The sequence below is a fragment of the Gallinula chloropus genome, assembly GCF_964237585.1.
Source record: "Gallinula chloropus genome assembly, chromosome: 8".
Classification (NCBI taxonomy): Eukaryota; Metazoa; Chordata; class Aves; order Gruiformes; family Rallidae; genus Gallinula; species Gallinula chloropus.
In genome coordinates this window covers 4,865,173-4,883,906 of record NC_140093.1, presented here as the reverse complement: position 1 = coordinate 4,883,906, position 18,734 = coordinate 4,865,173, and the positions used below count along the sequence as shown (strand labels likewise).

The 18,734-nt window shown below is 46.0% G+C and overlaps 1 protein-coding gene across 2 annotated transcripts; it reads left to right on the top strand.

The window, feature by feature from the left end:
- Window positions 1-1,664: 1,664 nt before the first annotated feature.
- On the top strand, window positions 1,665-11,597 carry AMMECR1L (AMMECR1 like; the record flags this gene model as incomplete). 2 transcript variants are annotated; one of them, XM_084267552.1, is made up of 6 exons in its annotated part: window positions 1,665-2,071; window positions 7,551-7,661; window positions 8,134-8,248; window positions 8,995-9,085; window positions 10,078-10,174; window positions 11,409-11,597. In XM_084267552.1, 6 exons carry the CDS (start codon window positions 1,665-1,667, stop codon window positions 11,518-11,520), a joined length of 933 nt encoding a protein of 310 aa, XP_084123678.1. In that variant the 3' UTR covers window positions 11,521-11,597. The 2 variants fall into 2 exon arrangements, with proteins under 2 accessions (XP_084123678.1, XP_084123679.1); XM_084267553.1 differs by lacking the exon at window positions 7,551-7,661.
- Between the last annotated feature and the right edge of the window lie 7,137 nt (window positions 11,598-18,734).

The window sequence follows — 18,734 nt, the reverse complement described above, 5'->3', positions numbered from 1 at the left end:
CCTTCTGTTGCCGAGGAGGCGAAGTCCTCTTCCGTGCCCGGCTTGAGATGGGGAGTTACGGTTCCAAGCGAATAGCTGGTGCGGTGTGTCCTAACACCCGTTCCCCCTGTCTCCTTCCCATCCCCCGAACGCGGCTCTCGCCCTCCGGGAAGGCTCGTCAGTGTTCTCCGTCCTTTACCTCCTTCCCCCCAACCCCCGAACGCCGGTCCCGGCAGCTCTGCTGAGCCGCAGTCGCGGAACTTTTGAAAGGCTCCGAAGAAAGAAACGACGCGTTTGCTTTGCCAGAGTTGCGTTTTTCTGGGGCTTTGTTCTTTGGGTTGTGTTGGGTTTGGGGTTTGTTTCTCCCCCCCCCCCCCCCCCCCCCCCCCCTTTGCTTTTTTGCGGTTGGTTTTTGTTGGCGTTGATGCGAAGGTGGAGATCTGCGGGGAGAAATTTTCGGTAGGGCTCCTGTAAAACCTCGAGGCAGAGGGATTCCTAAACCAAGCCGGCACCGCAAGCGTACGTGCTTTGTGTCGAGGCACGGCTCACGCCGGTCCTGGTCCAGCTCAGGATCCAGCAGCGTTCGGGAGTCTTGCATCGGCCGATGGGACCTCAGGGATTAAAGTTGACGTTGTTTGCACATGCGGAGAAGGGAGCTGTCACGCCGTGACCTCACCCCCTCTGCGTATCAGTCCAGCCATCAGGTCAGTGCCTGGTAGCTGGAGGGATGCTCCGGCTGGCAAAGGAGCAGCAGTCCGGTGCTCACCGGAGCCGAGTGTGACTTCCAGTTCTCTGTGGTGTTTTCCTTGCCATTCTCCGTGCCTTGAGTGTCTCTTGCATGTTCTGGCAGGCGGGGAAGTGTTTTTCCCTCCCTTTGTGTGTTCAGATCTCATGGTGGTGACAGTATGACACTTAGTAAGTTCCCCCTGTTGGCGTATGGTGATCTTTGCTCTGCTCATTTTGGTCTGCATAGGCTTTCCTCCTGCATTTGTTCCGCCCCTGCTTGTGATGCAAGCGCTTGCATTTCCTTCTTTGCGAGCAAAATGCTGTTCTGGGTTGGTTTTATACCATGTCGATTTCCTGCCATTGCTGCTTCCCTCTGTTCAGACCATGTGCTGTCTTCAGCTCTTCCCCTCCCCTGTAGCTTTGCCTGTGACTCTCCACGCTACTCATGTACTTACAAGCTCTATTAATTTACTTATTCCTAGAAAGTAAACACAGATTGTAGCTCACGGGGGTCTGGATAAATAGCCTGCTGTGTAGAAGATGGCAGTTCAGCGCTCGTAGCTTCTCTTTGTGTCTTGCTTAGGCTGGTGCTAAATCAGGGGCAGCACCCCTGGGAGCCCAGCCCCAAAGGTGTTGCTCGGAGTTGGTGTCACTCTTCTGCTGAGGATGGGGAGAGGGGAAATGCAGTTGTGGCATTTCCACTTCCACTTCTGCGTGGAAGCTCCCGTTCTGCTCGCCGAACTGGCCTTAGGTCTGTACTTGGCTGTGCCGGGGTTTCTTCCTCTTTTTGTTGCACAAGTGAAGCTCTGACACCTTGGCAGAAGTGAGGAAGCAGCTGTTGGTTTTCCACCTGTAACCGTTCTGTGTATTACTACTTCTTCTTTTGTTTCTTCCCCTCACCCCCTGTCCCCTCCTTGCCAGGGTTCTGCAGTGCTCCAGGCAGCGAGTTTTGAAGCAGGATGGGAAAAAGACGCTGTGTTCCTCCACTTGAACCCAAGCTGGCAGCTGGCTGTTGTGGGGTAAAGAAGCCCAAATTGTCTGGGAGTGGAACGCACAGTCATGGGAATCAGGCCGCAACGGTACCAGGCTCCAGTTCAGGTCCTCTTCAGAACCACCAGCACACGGATGGGAATAATGGAAGGGAGAACGTATCTGACTTGACTTTGGGCCCAGGAAATTCCCCAATTACTCGAATGAATCCCACATCAGGAGCTCTGAGCCCGCTTACTCGGCCCAATGGAACTGCCAACAGCACCAAGAACCTGGTGGTGACAGCGGAGATGTGCTGCTACTGCTTTGATGTACTCTACTGTCATCTCTATGGTTTCCCTCAGCCACGACTTCCTCGATTTACCAATGACCCCTAGTGAGTAAATCCATGTGCTGGGGCGGAATGGAAAGCTGAGAAACCAGCACCCAGAGCTCTGGTTTCACAGGGGAGGGATGAGGGGGTTTCCCCTGGAAAACGGGGATGCTGGTGTGTGGGGAGGAAGAAGGAGGGGTTGCGTTCTTCTGCTTCCTTGGTCTTCCAGAAAGCAAAAATGATGCACTGTTAGTGCACCACGGAGTAAAAACTGTTCCGTTGCGTTTGCTGGTGATGAGTGGAGCTTTCAGGAGGGGCCTTTTGAGGGAGAAGCGTGCTTGGCTCAACAGAAGGCGCGAGGTGCTTCCTCAGTGCGCAGCCCGACGTGCTGCATGAGGTGTTGCACACTCTATCAAGAGCACAGACCTGGCTGGTGATAAGGTTCTGTTTGAGTTTGCTCCCTTCTCTGTAAAGAGATTCCTCTGCTCGGTGCCTCCCGTAAGATGCACTAAAAGAACCAGTAGAACTGAAATTGGAGATTTGAGAAAACGGTAAACTAATGTCACTGATGGGAAGGGGATCCTGCTTCTAACGCCAGGCAGTAGTGTGGTGAAGGGACGAGGTGGGGAGAGACTTCCTTCCATGAAGCAGGTGGAAGGGAATAAAGAAAGAAGCTGAAGCGATTTCCCAGCTCATCGCGAAGCAAGTGCCGAGCTGGTGAGAACAGGGTGAGGACACTCGCTCAGCTGCCCAAGTTAAGGGGTTCAATGGGGCAGGGAACAAAGGAATTTGCCATCAGCTGAACTGAAACTCTGTTAGGGAGGTAGTGCTGGTTGTGTGGCATCCCAGGGAGAAAGGGAGAGAGTGAACTTTTAAGGGCAACACCAAGGTTATGAGGAAAGGAGGTGTGTGGTGTGAGAAGACATGAGGAGAAGGATTTGTGAAGGTATTTCACTTTGCTGAGATTTAGCTGGTGTTGGTCTGAGGGTTGAATACGTGGGTGTGGAAGCTTTTTAATGTTGTTAAAACGTTTGGTGAAAGAATTATAAGGGGGAGATCAATGACAGAGCCGCCTTCTGACGCTCCTCCGGGGGCTGCCCCCGGAACAGCAGGTAAAATACAAAGTTGTTGACATCCTTAATTTAACTTAATGAATTGTTAAATTGACGTAAAGGAACAATGGCTTAAAGAGGTCAAGGGCTTTTTCTGTGCGTTGAATGTCTCCCCACCTTATCAGCTGTCGGTGTCGATGTAGGTTGTGTGTCCCTGCAGTTATTCTCCGAGTGGGATCGTGGATACGTGTTCAGAATGCTACCACAGACTGAGCTGTTTAATGTTGGAAATACAAGTGAATGGAGGAATACTCTGGAACAGAATATAGAGCAGTTCCAGCGACTCCCCAGCCTGAAATCTTCCTGATGTTGTTTTCTTACCTAAGCTAAGTAGACTGCTTTAAGGAAATGACACGTTACTCTGCTTGCTGTTTCCTCGCTGGAAATGCAGAGGGGTTCTGTTGTTCTGCTCTTAAGTCAGTAAGGGAGATTATTCTCTACACATTCATTATTTTGGTGTTAAAGGAGATTCCTAGCTGGATTTTGTTGCTGTTCCTGTTGTCTAGTTTCAAGAAGGGCCTTCTTGCAGGAATCTTTGACTCTTACACCCACATTTGAAAAGCAAAAAATAAAAATAAGAAATCATTCACTGTGCCTTTCTCTGCTGATACTTTTGAAGTCTTTTAGACCAGTGCTCCAAAGCAATACCAGCTCTTCTCTTTTCTTTCCCCTCGGGGCAAATACCTACCTGCATTTTCTTGTATTTCAACATTGAGGCTGTTCCTTCTGGCAAACATCCATCTGTACCCTGGGGAGAAGGAAGGGGTTTGCCTGCTTGTACAGCGGCACGCAGGGGTGATCTGTCAGGGCTGAGGCAGTAATGTAATGAACTTCAGGGGAGGCATTCTCAAATGTTTGAGTAAACAAAGTGAAAATACAGACGTAGTTTGCCTTCTTGACCCTTGTAACATAATTAATGTGGGCGTCAGAGATCTTTGAGCAAAACAAAGGTATGTGCCCGGAGCGTCTCTAGGCAGCCAGAACAGAAACTGTTGATGGAAGGGAACAGAAAGGTGCATGGCTTTGTCCCTACCCGTGTTCTAATTGGTGCTGGACCCTAAAGTAAAGAAGAAAGTAGTCATGAATGTCAGAATTCTGCATAAACAGGGTAATAACAAAGAAGTTACAGGGCTATGACTTAAAAACCTCCATGAGTTCCAATTACCAGCTTTAGAGAGCATCCACATGGACGAGAACCCTGATGGGAGTTACGGAGCAGGTAGCAGGGTACGCAGTAAGGGAGCCTCACCTGCACAGTAGCAGTGAGGCTCACACATGGCTGTAGAGATGGTGGCATTGCAAGGCTTGTAGCGACGTCCAACGTAACTCAGCAAGTGAAGAAAACATCCCCTTTGTTCAGGGGACTGCAGAGTGGCAATGTGGAGCCCATACAGCGTGCCCATAGGTGACTGTGATTACATTTCCCACCTTCGTGCTTCAGACTTTGATTATTCTTTTTGTACCAGTAGGTATTATGAACTGATGCTACAACTACGCCGGGCAAGTTTGTAGTTGCCGTGCAAGACAGATAGTAAGACACTTGCAGGTTCAGATTAGACATTAGGAAAAAGTTCTTCACCAGAAGGGTTGTCAGGCACTTGGAACAGGCTGCCCAGGGAGGGGGTTGAGTCACCAACCCTGGATGTATTTAAAAGACAAGTAGATGAGGTGCTCAGGGATCTGGTTTAGTAGAGGATGGGTATGGTTGAACTCAATCTCAAGGGTCTTTTCCAACCTAGGGATTCTGTGGTAAATATCTGTACTGCAGGTACAAATCCAGGCTTGAACAATGTGTGTTTTGCTACTTCAAAACTTCTTTTGAGGTTGCAGTTGGAGAGCCTGGTTGTTAGCTGCTGAACCCCCCCTCAGCCCACCCAGACTGTCACCAAACACACCTAAGTAGAGTTTTTGTGGTAGTGTGTGGGGGAAGAAACACTTGACATAATCTGCTTGGGATATGACCACAAAGTGTTGGTAAGTGCTCTTGGGTGAGCACAGGCAAGAGATCATTGTGACTCTTCTCAGTATGTCTGGGAAATACACCTTTCAGGGAGGGGCCTGGAACAGCTGGCTGCTTGTTGCCTGCACCCACAATACACTAAGTGCATTTATTCCTCATGTAGAGAAGCAATGTCTTTTCTGCAGTGAAAAACTTGGTTATAGTGAAATTTTAAATACTTGCACAAAATCACCACAAACTTTTCATGCTTCAGTTGTTATGACCACAGAGAAGAATTGGTAAGAATGTGCTTTAAGATCTTTTGAAATGTGACAGCCTTCTGAATGTAATTATCTTGTCCTTTCTGGTAAGATCTTTTATTCTAGATGCAGAAAACTGTGTCACAGCTTGGGAAACTTTCCTTGGCTTTTTTTTTTATTAAGGAAGAAGAGGTAGAGATGTGAATTAATAACTTGAACCTGAGAAGAGTAGGGATTCACTTAATCTTGTATTCTGTCAATGATGCTTTTAATTTTCTCCTCTTTTTCTGTTAGGGATGAGTGTCACCTGGGCTCAGTAATGGTTTCAAAACTTTAGATTAAGCTAGATTTCCACTGAGCTTGTGACAGCAAGTGTTTCTCAGAAAGAAGTTTAGTCTCTTAGTTTATTTTGGTAAGTTTTCTGGGGTATTTCCTACCCTCTATTCCCATCTTCTGTTTGAAGACAGGGTAGCTAGATGCAAGCGCAGAGGAACTAATATCCCTGCGAGTGCCTCGAAGTCATGTTGGAAAACCAGGACAGTAAATCCTGTCTTGGGCAAGCAACCGTAAGGTGGCTGATGGCTGAGGAAGAATGTTTCTGCTTCCTCTGTGGGCAAAGTCCTTCCCAGCTAGCAAACAGCCCTTAAGTGATATTTTGGGTAGTGCTTCTGCCATGGGTCCCAGCTGGTAACTAGGTCCTGAGTGATTGATTTATGCTATGATAGAGCTTTTTCATTCTGTTGTTGCTCTGAGGAACATCAGTGGGCATTGCTTTATCACTGCAGTTTGAACTATGTCCCAACTGCGTAGACATATGAGGCTCTGTTGTCTGTGTTTGAGAAACCATCCACGTTACATACCAGTTTTGTGGTCTGGACAGAATCCCTTCATATTTTTTGTAACGTTTGCAGCAAAAATATATTGCTGTCAAGAGCTGCACTCCGATGTAGAAGCAGTTACTCTGGTTTCATGTTTTAGAACTCCTGCCAGTGTTGTTTTGATTTCAGGGTATCATTCTCTCTACACTGCACGTCTTCTGTCACACTATGTCTCTTGTAAGGTCCAGTGGAAATCCACAGACTGGGCTGTGGGGTCACTAACAGCTTTCCCGTTTATGTCTGGGCTCAAAGCGACCACATCGCGTGTTCAGCACTATGCAACCTGACACAGCAACGCCCATCATCGTGTTTTTATAATTAGATCAGCTTCATCAGGTCCCTTGCAAAACTTCCCAGATGTTTGGGCATTCTTATATGGCTGCAGCCCCTGTTCTCCTTCCCTTGCTGGTTCTCTCCACTGCCGTTTGCAACTTCATTTGCTTCTGCAGCAGTGAACTTCCTGCATTTAGTGTTCACGGCCGTCTTTACTCATGTACCTCTTTGTAAGCACTCTTCTGTGTATGGTTGTACTGAACTTTGTGCTTTTGGAGGCTTAACTATGGCTTCTGGCTTGAAACAAGCCTGCTGGGTTTGCAAATCCAGCGTTACACCCGTGGAAATCTGAGTGATGTTTGAGTAGGAACAATATAGTGATTTAGATGTGGGCTCAACGGGAGAGAATTTGTGTAAATACAAATCAAATGTCAGGTAAGCAAAAGATGGGAGTGTAAACCATTTGAGCACTAAGGATGGACATAGCAGTCAGATCCTCATGGAAATAAGGGGGGGGGGGGGTATCCTAGGCTTGCTTTCTGTCCCCTTGGGGCAAAAGGTGGGAAAAAAAGGAGGGGTGAGTGGAAGTGCTTTTATTGCAAACCTGCGTTACAGATGGTTTGCAGACTGCTTGAGGGCCTTTCAGGTTCAGTGGAATGGCAAATAAGTAATCTTACTTGCTCCACCTGTATTAACATTGATAGGGGCTGTCATGTAAATGAGTAGATGCTGCTATGTGAGGCTGTTACTCACAGAGGTAATCAGTAGGGCGAAATAACCGTGTCGCTCACAGGAGGACACTGCAGAGTCTGGACAGGAAAGTGTTGGTGGGGAGCTTACAGAGAGCTGCTGGAGGGAAGGGAGTGTGTCAAAAAGATGGGGCTGGGCGCTGGATTTTGCATTTGGGGGTATGTTGGGGGGTTCTTATTGCTGTATAGCGGGTGAGAAAACGTGCCTGCCAGGTTTTAATAGAGGGAGAGAGAAAAAATGTACATGTACCTGCTCTTCTACACCTTGTTGGTCTCCCCCAAGCCACCAAGTGTCTCCAGAAGCTGGAGTATTTCTTTTTTGCCTTTTCAGTCCACTCTTTGTGACGTGGAAGACGGGGCGAGACAAGCGGCTTCGTGGCTGCATCGGGACCTTTTCAGCCATGAATCTTCACTCAGGACTCAGGGAATACACATTAACCAGGTAATTACATTGAAAACGAAATAAATCTGAGGGTAGTTTAATGTGCTGAAGATCTATAAGGATTCAAGGTTAAGGTGTTGGGTCAACGTAGTTCAATTTAATACACTTCAGAATAAAGTAAAATAAAATCAATTTAATATCCATCGGATAGTTAGGGTGAGGTAACACCAGGATTGAGTAGAACATCTTCCCAGCAGGTGAATCTGGGTAACACTTTAAGGCTGATGTCAAATCTGGCTTGCACACTAGCAGCTTTGGTGCCTCCCGTTGCCATGAGTGGAGGGCCGCCTCGGGAAGCCCGCGCTGGTGTTTGCGTAGTCCCGCTCATTAGATGAGGAAGAGATGCAAATAACTGTCTCTGCAGTAGCAAAGAGAAACAGGCTCCAGAGAGGCGTAATCAAAGGGAATAGCCGAGCATCTGACTCGTTAATTAGGTGTTTGTATTAAGCAATATATCGTTTCTTTCCTCTAGTGCACTTAAGGACAGCCGATTCCCCCCCCTGACCCGCGAGGAGCTGCCCAAACTCTTCTGCTCTGTCTCCCTCCTCACTAACTTTGAGGATGCCAGTGACTACCTGGACTGGGAGGTGAGAACAGGTGCATTTGGAACTCTGCATCACTCTCTCATTCTGTTCGGGTTCGGGTTAGTACACGGTGATGTGTCTCCTTCGTTACAGGGGTGTACGGGCATTGAGACTGTGAACAGAAGAAACGGGGCTGGACACCCAGAAGGGAGGAGGAGGAGGATGGGCTGGCAGCATGTGTCTGGTTGGGAGGGGATCTGAATGGGAACGAGAGAGGCACAAAAATGTTTTATGGGTTTGGCCCCACAGGACATGGGTGTAAATACTTAGGTAAAACCCGGGGAGGTATTTGGATGCTGTGAATAGAAACTGGGAACAGAAAGTAAAGACTGAAGGTATTAATCATTATTTCAGGACCTAGTATGTGGAAATGCATTTAGTTCACCAAAGATTGGATATGGACTTAGTGGTTGGGCTATTTTAGGCAAGACTGTAGAGGTCTTGTCTGTCTTACCCACCGTAAGAGATAAAATACTGTCAGGCTGCTGACAGGACTGACTTCAGGAGGAGAGGCAGAGAGGCTGGTTAGTCAGCTCATCCGGGAAGGCGGCCCAGGTCCTTCATGCTGCTAAAGGAGATGCTTGTGAGACCTCCCAGCAAGGGCAGGGAGCGGGGAAGAGAATGTCCTTAGCTAGGCAAATGCCTAATTGGCTGTACAGAGATAGGCACAGTGAGGTGGGAATGACGACTCAATCATGGACGCAGTGCTAGCAAACACCTCTTATTTGGCTGTTCATTTCCATCTATAGGTTGGGATCCATGGGATCAGAATAGAGTTCATCAATGAGAAAGGTGTCAAACGCACAGCCACGTATTTACCTGAGGTTGCTAAGGAACAAGGTGGGTTTGAGATGGCAGCCAAACATGTCAACACATTGTGTCACAGAACTGGGTAACATAAACCTACGGATTTTGGGTTTGGATTGCAATGCTATCCTCGTAGCAGTGCCATGGAGCCACCTGGCTTAATCTGGGTAACTGACATCTGATACAGCTGCTGCTGGGTTTTCATCTGGCCTTTCACTCATTCCGCATCTGTGCACAGCTGTATCTTAGTGTAAAATGCTTTAGGGCTTAAGAAATAGAGGATCTCAAAGTGTGGGTCTTCCAGCTTCATCCAGCATTGCATCTTTCCTCTTCTATGTTTCTCCCACCAACTAGGATAACTGCAGGCTGCACAGCACCAACAGGAGAGTCCCTTTCCTCCTCACTCTTGCTAAAGTAGCATCCTCCAGATGAGGGCAGAAAACAGGGCCCCTCTGGAGCACACTTTCCACTCAAATATAGTAGTGGTCACCATGGTAACTGCTCAAAATATTGCCTCCTTTCCTCCACCTAGCAGAGTGGAGTGGTCGCATCCTCCTGGCTCTGGGGCAAAAGACTAAGGTAGGAATTTTAACTCTGATCTCTCACATAGCAGTGCACTGTGCTGTCACTAGAAGCATCAGGTTGATCCCAATTTGTCTGTGTAAAGAGCTAAGTACGACCTTATTTTAAGGCTTAGAGAGCTAAACGTGAGTGGCACGTGATTAAAACTAGTTTGGGGTCCCTACAACAGAAGCAAGGCACGGGCCTTGGTAAGGAGAGAGGTCATACGGACAGCGGACTTGCTGTTCTGTAGACCGTGGTGGTTCCCGTAGGAGTTAACAGGGGTTGGCATGTGCAGGTAGCGTGCATGCGTCAGGCTGCGTACCTCCAGTTCAGCACTGGTATTTCTGGAGCTCAAAGTTTCCTGTCAGTTGCTTTTCTAGAGGCCTTTTAATGCATCTCTTGGCTTTCTGAAACGTCATTTTTATGTCAAAAAAATTTCCGCTGCTTCTATTTTTCAACAGACTGGGATCAGATCCAGACCATAGACTCCTTGCTCAGGAAAGGTGGCTTTAAGGCTCCGATTACCAATGATTTTAGGAAAACGATTAAACTCACCAGGTAACTTTGATATATTTTGTCATCTTTTAAATCTGACTTTACAGTGTTTTGCGAGTAATTAAAAGGGGTGTGTGTGATTTAAGTCTTTGAGCCTCTTTAAGGTGAGAGATGTAGTCTGAAAGATGAAATCGGAAATGCCGCCTCTCAGGGCCGTGACGTATGCGGAATGAAGCGCAGTCCGTGCCGTTGGTGTTTTCGGAGATAAGCGCCACTGGCATTAAATATTATCACCCACATGAAAGATCAAAAGCAGCAGAACCTTTGAAAGCTGAAAAGGTTGATTTTTCTGCATCTCTACAATGAGCTTCCTTTTCTCAGTGTGCTCATCTGTGGATGGTGCAGCTATTTAGAGGTGACAGCTGTCTTAAAACCAAACCGCACTCGAATTTGGCTGGTTTTCCGAATCTGCTTGCTTTTCTATCCCCCCAGCTGTCCTATTGGTTTCAGCTCCCTTTATGTTAGTAAAAAGTGGGACATTTGGGTTTTGTATAGAAACGCTAAGTTATCAGGTCATTCCTTACCTCTGGAGAAATGAGGTGGATGTGCAGGGTTGGGCTGGGGTGAGGGGGTTTTTTTGTAAGAGGTGAAGACAGGGTGAAGGGTTTGTTTGGGCTTTGTTCTGTTTTAAATCTGATGTGACATGGACTTAGTGTGATTCCTGACCGTGTTGAAGTTAATCTGTCACATAGCATGTTTTAGAAGCACCTGGAAATCTCTGGTCTCTCAAAGGAACTTCATGATGTGCAAATTCTGATTGTACCATGTGGACTATAATAAACCTCCCTTTACCCACCTCTCCCATCATTTTCCTTCACTAGCCTTTCAAATATAAAGGTAGCCACAGAAGTGAGTAGTAGTGAAACAAATACTGGTTACATAGTCTCTGAAACAGACTCTCCTTCCAGAAAACTTCATGCCCTTGTTTTCTTTCCCACAACAAGTGGAGGAAAAGAACACAGCAGGATAACTTGTTTCCTGTGTGCTACTTTCGGGAGTCCCCTTGCCTTGTGTCAGGCTCTGCTTTTGGGACATTGAAGCGAGTTCAAGCTTAGACAGGTTATTCAGACTGTTGCTTGAGGCAATATCAATCAAGGGAGTGTTTGAAGTTAGGGGGGTTCCTCTCGGTCGTTACTGGCTGTGAGCTCAAAGGTGTTCTGGGAGAAGCAGCTTTATGGCTAGTCCCTTTGTATCACATAGTCTGCCTACATAATTCTTCTCCTACGCTGTTCCACAGGTACCGCAGTGAGAAGGTGACAATCAGTTACGCAGAATACATGGCTTCCCGTCAGCATTGTTTCCAGAATGGCACTCTTCATGCCCCCCCCCTCTACAATCATTACTCCTGACACACGGCTGCATGACCAGTCCCACTCCCCAGTTGCTGCCAACGGCTACGACATCATTGGGGCGGATGCCTCCTCTTCCTGGTCCAGTTACTTCTATTACTGCACCATTTTATGATGCTAGCTTCCGTTGCCAAGTCTGCCTTCCAGCTGACCTGGGGGGAGAACGAGAGCATGACAGAACTTCAGGGGCCCAAGCCTTATCTCAGCCTTCCCTCCGAACGGGGGTTCAGTTGGATTGGGGCTCCATGCCTACGAACTGTCGAGAGGTGCAGAAGACCTCTAGGAGTGAAAGTGCCACTTCGGACCGATCCGTTCTTGTGTGCTACCAACACTCCAGAAACTTGAGTTGTTCGTTACGGAAGCCCCCCCAGATCAAGTAGGAGCATTCCCCTGGCAGCCTGGGCAACGGAGTCCAACAAAACATTTTTTTAGGTTCTTTTTAATTTTTTTTAACCTCTGGTATCTGTTGTGTACCAAGAGCTGATTGCAGTCCCCACTCATCGCAGGCAGACATTGTGATATTGGGGAGGGTTGAACACCTGGATAGCACCCCATCCTCGCGGACAGAAAACGCTTAAAGATGTGAAAAACCTTCAGATGGTATCACTGATGAATCCACTATCTAACTAAACCCTAGAAGGCTTTAATTATCAGACCCCACTGTAGGTTGGACTCTCTAAAAACCCCCTTGGTTGACCATGTTGTGGGGTTTTAGATGGTGCATTGAGATGTAGCTGGCTGTGGTAATAGAATGCTGTGTCCCTCTAAGAGAGCAGCATGGCACAGGCTGTGTGTGCAAAGGACGAGGTGCTTGAGCATCCCTGGATGGTCTCCTCTGTTATGACCAAGTTTTGTGTCTGAGCATTTAAGAGTCGCATTGGGTGAGGGGTGAGGAGGGATCTGCAGGGCACCAGCTGTAAGTTGTACACGTGAGACTAGTGACTGAAGCTTGTTTAACTGAAACTAATGGTCTCGGGGACCTTCCTTTCCATAGGGCAGCCGCTTTCTCTGGTGTGACCACCGAGCTGTTGCGTCTTGCAGTGTGAGCAGGCCTCTGAGACAGAGCTGTGTGGTTTCACTGGTGAGTTAGTGTACAGTCATTCCCGCATCGAGGCAGTGAGTGGGGAAACTGGTGTTGCTCCCACTGTGTGAAACTCCTTTGTGTCCTGTACTTCTCCTCCTGGCATTGGTGATTACAAGAAATACACTCTCATCTAAGAGGGACGGACGTTTTCTGGTGTTGCTGAGGGATGTCATATACTCTTCGGTTATGACGCTCGCTCAGTGAGGTCACTGGACTTCAAAATATCACTTTGTGGGGTTGTGGGTTTTTTTGTTTGGTTTTCCAAGTTTCTAGAGGATCGACAATGATCAGGAGAGAAGACACAAGTGTGTAGCAGAGTGTTGGCTCTTTGGCTGCATTCGTAGTTAAAGTTTCCTTGCGTGTGGTAATGATGGCTTTTAAAAATTGGCTGGTGTTTCAGGCCTGAAATCCTCTCCTGGCACAGCAGGGAGTAGGGCTGGTGGAAAGCTCAAGAACCACGCGCTGCTGCTCCTCCTGCTCCCGGAGAAGCAGCCAGGCTCGGGAGGGTTTGCTTCACGCTGTTGCCACGTTCTCCTGCCGGAGGAGAGGCGTGAGGGAAGGGAGGGGGTCCTGTTCCAGATAACAGTGCAATACTGACCCAGCTTTTCCTCCCACACTGGGTCGTTCTTACAAATTGCCACTTTTCCCTTGTGATGTCGAAAAGCAATCGAAGATTAAGGGACTGTTTCCTGATTTCCTGCTGCTGCTGCGAATAAATGGGTCTTGTTACAAACTCGAGTGGTTTGTAATTACTCTCCCAGGTGCCGCGTAGTGATGGGGGAGGGTGGGGTCAGCTCTGGACGTACCATCCACCTTTCAGCTGTCAAACAGTACAATACATAGGGCTACACTCATTACTGTTCAAGTGTTCTAGAATTTTAATTTCTAAAAGGTTAAAAAAAAAAAAAAAGGCAAAAAAATGGTGCTAAAACTTCACCCCTGAGCACGCTCGGTGAGACTGGTCATGCAGGCACACGGTGCCAGGCTTTTCAACTACGTCGTTTCTTTTCCAGATGTTTGCCCTGTTCTGTGTCTTCAGCAGTGTATAGTGTTTTCCCAATTTCGTTTCATTTGAGTAGGGGATGACAAAGGGGCAGGGTGGGGAGGGTTAGCTGTCCTTTTTTTTTTTTTTTCCTTTTTTTTTTTTTGTTTCAAAACAGAATTTTATGGTTGTGTGACTTGGTTGGTTTAAGTCTGAAGCAGGCCGGATGGTTTGGGACTGGGGAAGCCTTACCCTCTCCCACTTCCACTTCCCCACTCAGTCTGGTTAAAAAAGAAGAAAAAAAAAAAAAGAAAAAAAAAAGAAAAAAAGATAAAAAAACAAAAATGCCTCTAAATATGTACTGTGTTCTTGTCTTGTTGCAGTGAGAAGAGAGGTTAGCAAATCAGAAGTTGGTCTGCTGCCTAAGAAATGGGCCCCCTCAGCTTTAGTCCCATAAGGGTCCAGCTATAAAATCAATTGGAAAGCGTGTCAGTAGTTAAGTTAGCTCAGAAAATATGTGACAAGGACAGGTGGTTTCAGGAAATAATCCCATTTCTAGATCATTACGTGGCAGCTATGCATAAGGATGAAAGAGGTGAACTAGAAACACAATGTCCTTTGAGTTGCCTCGGGTTGGAGGCTGCCAAAGTCAGCGACCGATCGGTGCAGGAATTTCTCTGTGGTTCCTGGGCTGGGACAGCAGGTTAGAACTACTCCTCCTCAAAGCAACCGTGACCTGGTTTGGTCTGGATTTAACTCATCCTTAGAAGCAAGTGCCTTTTGGTCTAGAAGGGCTTATTGTCATGACAGCCACAACTGAGAAATAATCTCACTGCAATTACGAATTGTCTTTGTTTTACAGTAAACTACAGAAGAATGTCTTTGATCACTGGAGTCTGTCAGTGTTGGAACGTTTCCACTGTGAGGTTCTGAACTATTTTTTAAATTTTGTTTTCTAATTTCAACAGCCAATCTCAACTGAGGCCGATTCAGTTTGGGAAGATTTCATTGTCGAAATATCACATATCTACAATTTATCAGAACAAAGAAAAATATGTAGGAAAATCTTAAGATTCATTTTAACCTTTGCACAGAATAATTTGTTTTCATCGTACATTAACAAACATCTGCGATCTTCACTGACTATTTAATGCTGTTTTCTGTTTGTATTCTGGAAACTACATGTTGTTTTGTTGGGGTTTTGGTTTGGGGTTTTTTTTTTTTTTTTATTAATTTATTTCTTTAAAGCAGGAGACCTCTTTTGACCTTCAGTGCAGAGATGTCAGACCAATTCTTTGTATTACACTTGGTTGCCTCCTACCTATATATTAACTTCTGAGTGTAAATAATTGAACTCTATCCTCTAATGAAGTATTGTAGAGAATAAATCATAATGGATACAGATTATTTGTCTTGTCCTTTTTATATGGTCTTTCAGAGCCCTTGTGGGGGATGAAATCCTTCCCGTCTAGAAAGATGAACGTTAGCTACATGTGTGATTACCAAACCTCTAAATGACATTAAGCTTCAAGAACCAGGAAGGTTGCCAGAATGGGATGACAACTGCCTGGGAGCAGAGAAATGGCCAGGACAGGCTCCCTAGAAGAAAGTGAGGGAAAATAGTAGGTAAATTAATAACAAGGATTAAATAAGATTCGTTAGTAAGGGCATAACAAAGTGTTTTTGTACCCTGAAATAATGTTTGCTTGACAGTAACGCTCTCTTACTCATTGCAGTGGTGAAATACATAAAGCATGTACCATACATACAGAACCCTTAATCCTGAGTTTGTAAATCTGGCCTAAACAACCAAAATTGTTCTTTGGTCTTCTTGTCTTTTAAAATGAACTGATGAAAGCAGATTGTCTGTACCTCACAGTGTATAGTCTTCAGGTGCTCTAAAAAATTCAGGAAAAAGAAACACCCACCTTCCTAGAGTCTAAGTATTTTACTTCTGCTTTGGGACAGTTATAATGGTTTAAACCTCCATTTTAGATGTTGGGGTTTTTTCTACACACTTCCAGGTTATTGCTCTTTTTTATTTTTAATCTATGGAAAATGTGTAGTTAAAGATTGGACATTTCCAGTTTGTGGTTCCCTATCCAGGGAAGGGCAGCCCTGGAGATCAATGAAGAAATTATGTAGGACTCCCCACAAGCCCCCAACCAAAGCAAGGGGGAGGGAGGGTAGTTTGATTTAAATAGGCCTGAGCAGCTCGGTGACCTGAGTGCAGCTACAAAGCAAAAGCCTGTTTTCAGAAAATATACTTGTGGTACTAATAAGGCTAGAAAGTCAGTCCTCTGTACCATGTAAGCACACAGCTCCTTACTGGTGCATTTTCATGGCGTGTGTTTCTCCTCACTTGACTTTTTTGGTTTCACGTTTAATCAGTCAGATGTAAAAATCTCTGTCCAGTGTCTCTCATCAGAGGCTCTTTCATCAGAGGTGCCCGTTGCTTTCTGTAACTGCAGGGTTGCTCAGCAGCTCACAGCCAAGGCAGGGACGGGTAGATGGGTGTGCACAGCACTGCACCCTGAAACAGTTCGATCCGGATTAAGCGCAGAGCAAGGTAATTCTCCAGAAAACACTTTCCTCTGGTTTTCCTTCTGTTTGAAGTAAGACATTAAATGAAATGGTTATATAGCACACCTTCTTCTAAAAACAAACTACAGAAAGGTTAAGGGAAATCACTACAAGATACTTCAGATAAAGACTGCTTGAGCATTTGTGTTCTGAAGACAAAAATCATTTTCTCTTTGGACAAGATTTATATTCTAAACTACCTACTACTGACAGATAAGTGCTACTTCTTGAGAGTAAAAATTAAAACCAGAATGTGTTCCCATGCAATTCAATAAATTAATGTCTGTACTGACCTATGTTTTGCAAGGATTGCTCTCAAACCAAAGTGTAGCACATGGAGCAGTGGGATAGAAAACTCCCTGCGCTGCTTTTGCTGTCTGCGAAGAGGTGACCTGTGAATATGCTTGATGATTGCTCCCAAAGCACAGAAAGCCTGGATGATTAATGTTACATCTTGTTATGTGGCTTTAAAGGGTGTAAAAAATAAACAAAGGTAAAATGGTACGAAAGGCTAAGCCTGCAGAGTTGTCCTTTAAGAGCACAGGTGAAAAAGCATGTGTGTCCTGTGCAATAACGGCTATTACAGCACGTCATCCCCAGCAGGTTGTGTGATAGCTGTGAGGATTTTGACCTCTTCCTAGAGCATGCTGGGAATGTAGGGCAAGAGATTAAGGTTTCAATACCCTCATTTTACAATTTTTAATCCATAAACCTACCTGCATTTCTCTTTAAGTTGTGGGGCTTCGACACGCTTCACAAAATACGTACTTGCTGCTAGAAAGCTCAAAAGCTGCTAGGGAGGTAACAGCTCTTCTGCTGGTGAATTAGAAGGGAAAGTGTGTTACAAATGCATTATCACACTACCAACAGCACACACTTACTGGGGGTTTTCCCACATTTTATTACAGTGTTACTCAGTGAAGCATTTTTAACCACCCGTCTTGGTGTGATTGGTTGTTCCTGGGTCTTTTTTCAAATTATGGCAATGTGGGACTTCCCATGGCAGGGCTGTCTAACAACCTGCTGTCTAGTATCATTACTCCAGCTTTTTGCCATGGAATATGTTCATGATAAATTAGATTGGGCAGAGTTGGGGGGGGGGGATAATACTGATTCATGACCAATAAATACATCTAAAACTTCCTGTCATCATTCACTTTGATTTATCTCTTTTTTTTTTTAAATGCACATTTTCCAATCAAAGTGATAAATGCTGAGACAGTCGTTATTTGTGAGGAAGAAGCCTGCACTTTTTAAAGTCAACAAAGGAAAAGTCAGCTACTCCATTATGTTTGGTTTGTTGCGGTAGGTGAACAATATTTACTGTGGGATTTTAAGGGCATTTTTTTTTTACATTTTTTTAAAATGAAAGGGGGTGGAGGGGACTTATTCATCTCCTGTTTGATTCTTGAGTCTGTAAATAAATACAACAGTGATAATGAACCTTTATCTTTCATTGTAGCCTCTTACAAACTCTTGCAAGTATCTGGCTTTCTCTTAATTGTTTCAGGTTTTGAGTACTTAAGTAGAATGAATCCTTGGGGAAAAACAGACGTGAAATTAGTAACTTAAACCTCTGCAAGCTACCTACTGCCCTGAGAGTCGTTAGGTTCTGAGTAGATGGGTTATTTGAGAAGCCATCAGGATTCCAAGTGATTTCAAATGCTTCTTTCATCAATCTGGCATGGATTTCCTTGTTTTCTTGTAAGCCTAATTGAAATTGTTCAATTTGCCAGATGTTCCCCAAGATATTTTTCACTCCATCTTCCTGAATGTCTTTCTGCTTGTACCACGTAACAAATTCATTTTCAATCCATTTCTCTACCATGCTCATTTATCCAGATAACGAATGTTCTGTGATTTGACCCCTTCATATTCTTACAGTTTGTTCCTAATTCGTTCTTTTCCCCGGCCTGGGGGAAGCGGCTCATCTAGGCACAGCTGCAAGTTCACAAGAACACGAGTGGATTCATCATAAATCCTCCAACAGTCTATTTTTGCCTTTCTTTAGGGGCCCAAGATGACATAATAAGGTCTGATAAGATGATTACTTTAAGAGCCTTAGGCTGGTGAGGCACTTATGTGTGAGCTCTCCAGGGAAGATACTCCTCCCTGAGGTATTTTGCAGGCAGTGTTCCCGTGACAGAGGGTTGGAAGAACTAGTAATTTCCAGCCCGCATTTGTGCTCTGTAGATTCCTACTTCTGGAACGTCTGAAAAAGCATCCTCCCTTTCAAAGCGTTCCTCATGGAGCGGGGTCTGTTAATCACGGGGAGCCAGGCGGAAATTGGCGTACAGCCCCCTCCGGCCAGCTAGGGGGAGGCTCTGGAGGTTCTGGAGGCTGTAGCTCCCGAGGCACCCGGGGGGTGAAGCAGGCACCTCGCAGCTGGAGAGGCAGCCCCGCGGTCTGAGCAGGGGGGACGTGCCGCTTTTCAGCTCCTTGGTTTGTTCCTGACCGGCTGAGAGAAGGAACCTTCCCTCAGGTCTGCCTGCGCCAGAGCCCCCGGGGCTCTCGGGCCGCGCTTTACGCGCTCTGTGGCCCCGGGCGTGATTCCCAGGAGCTGCT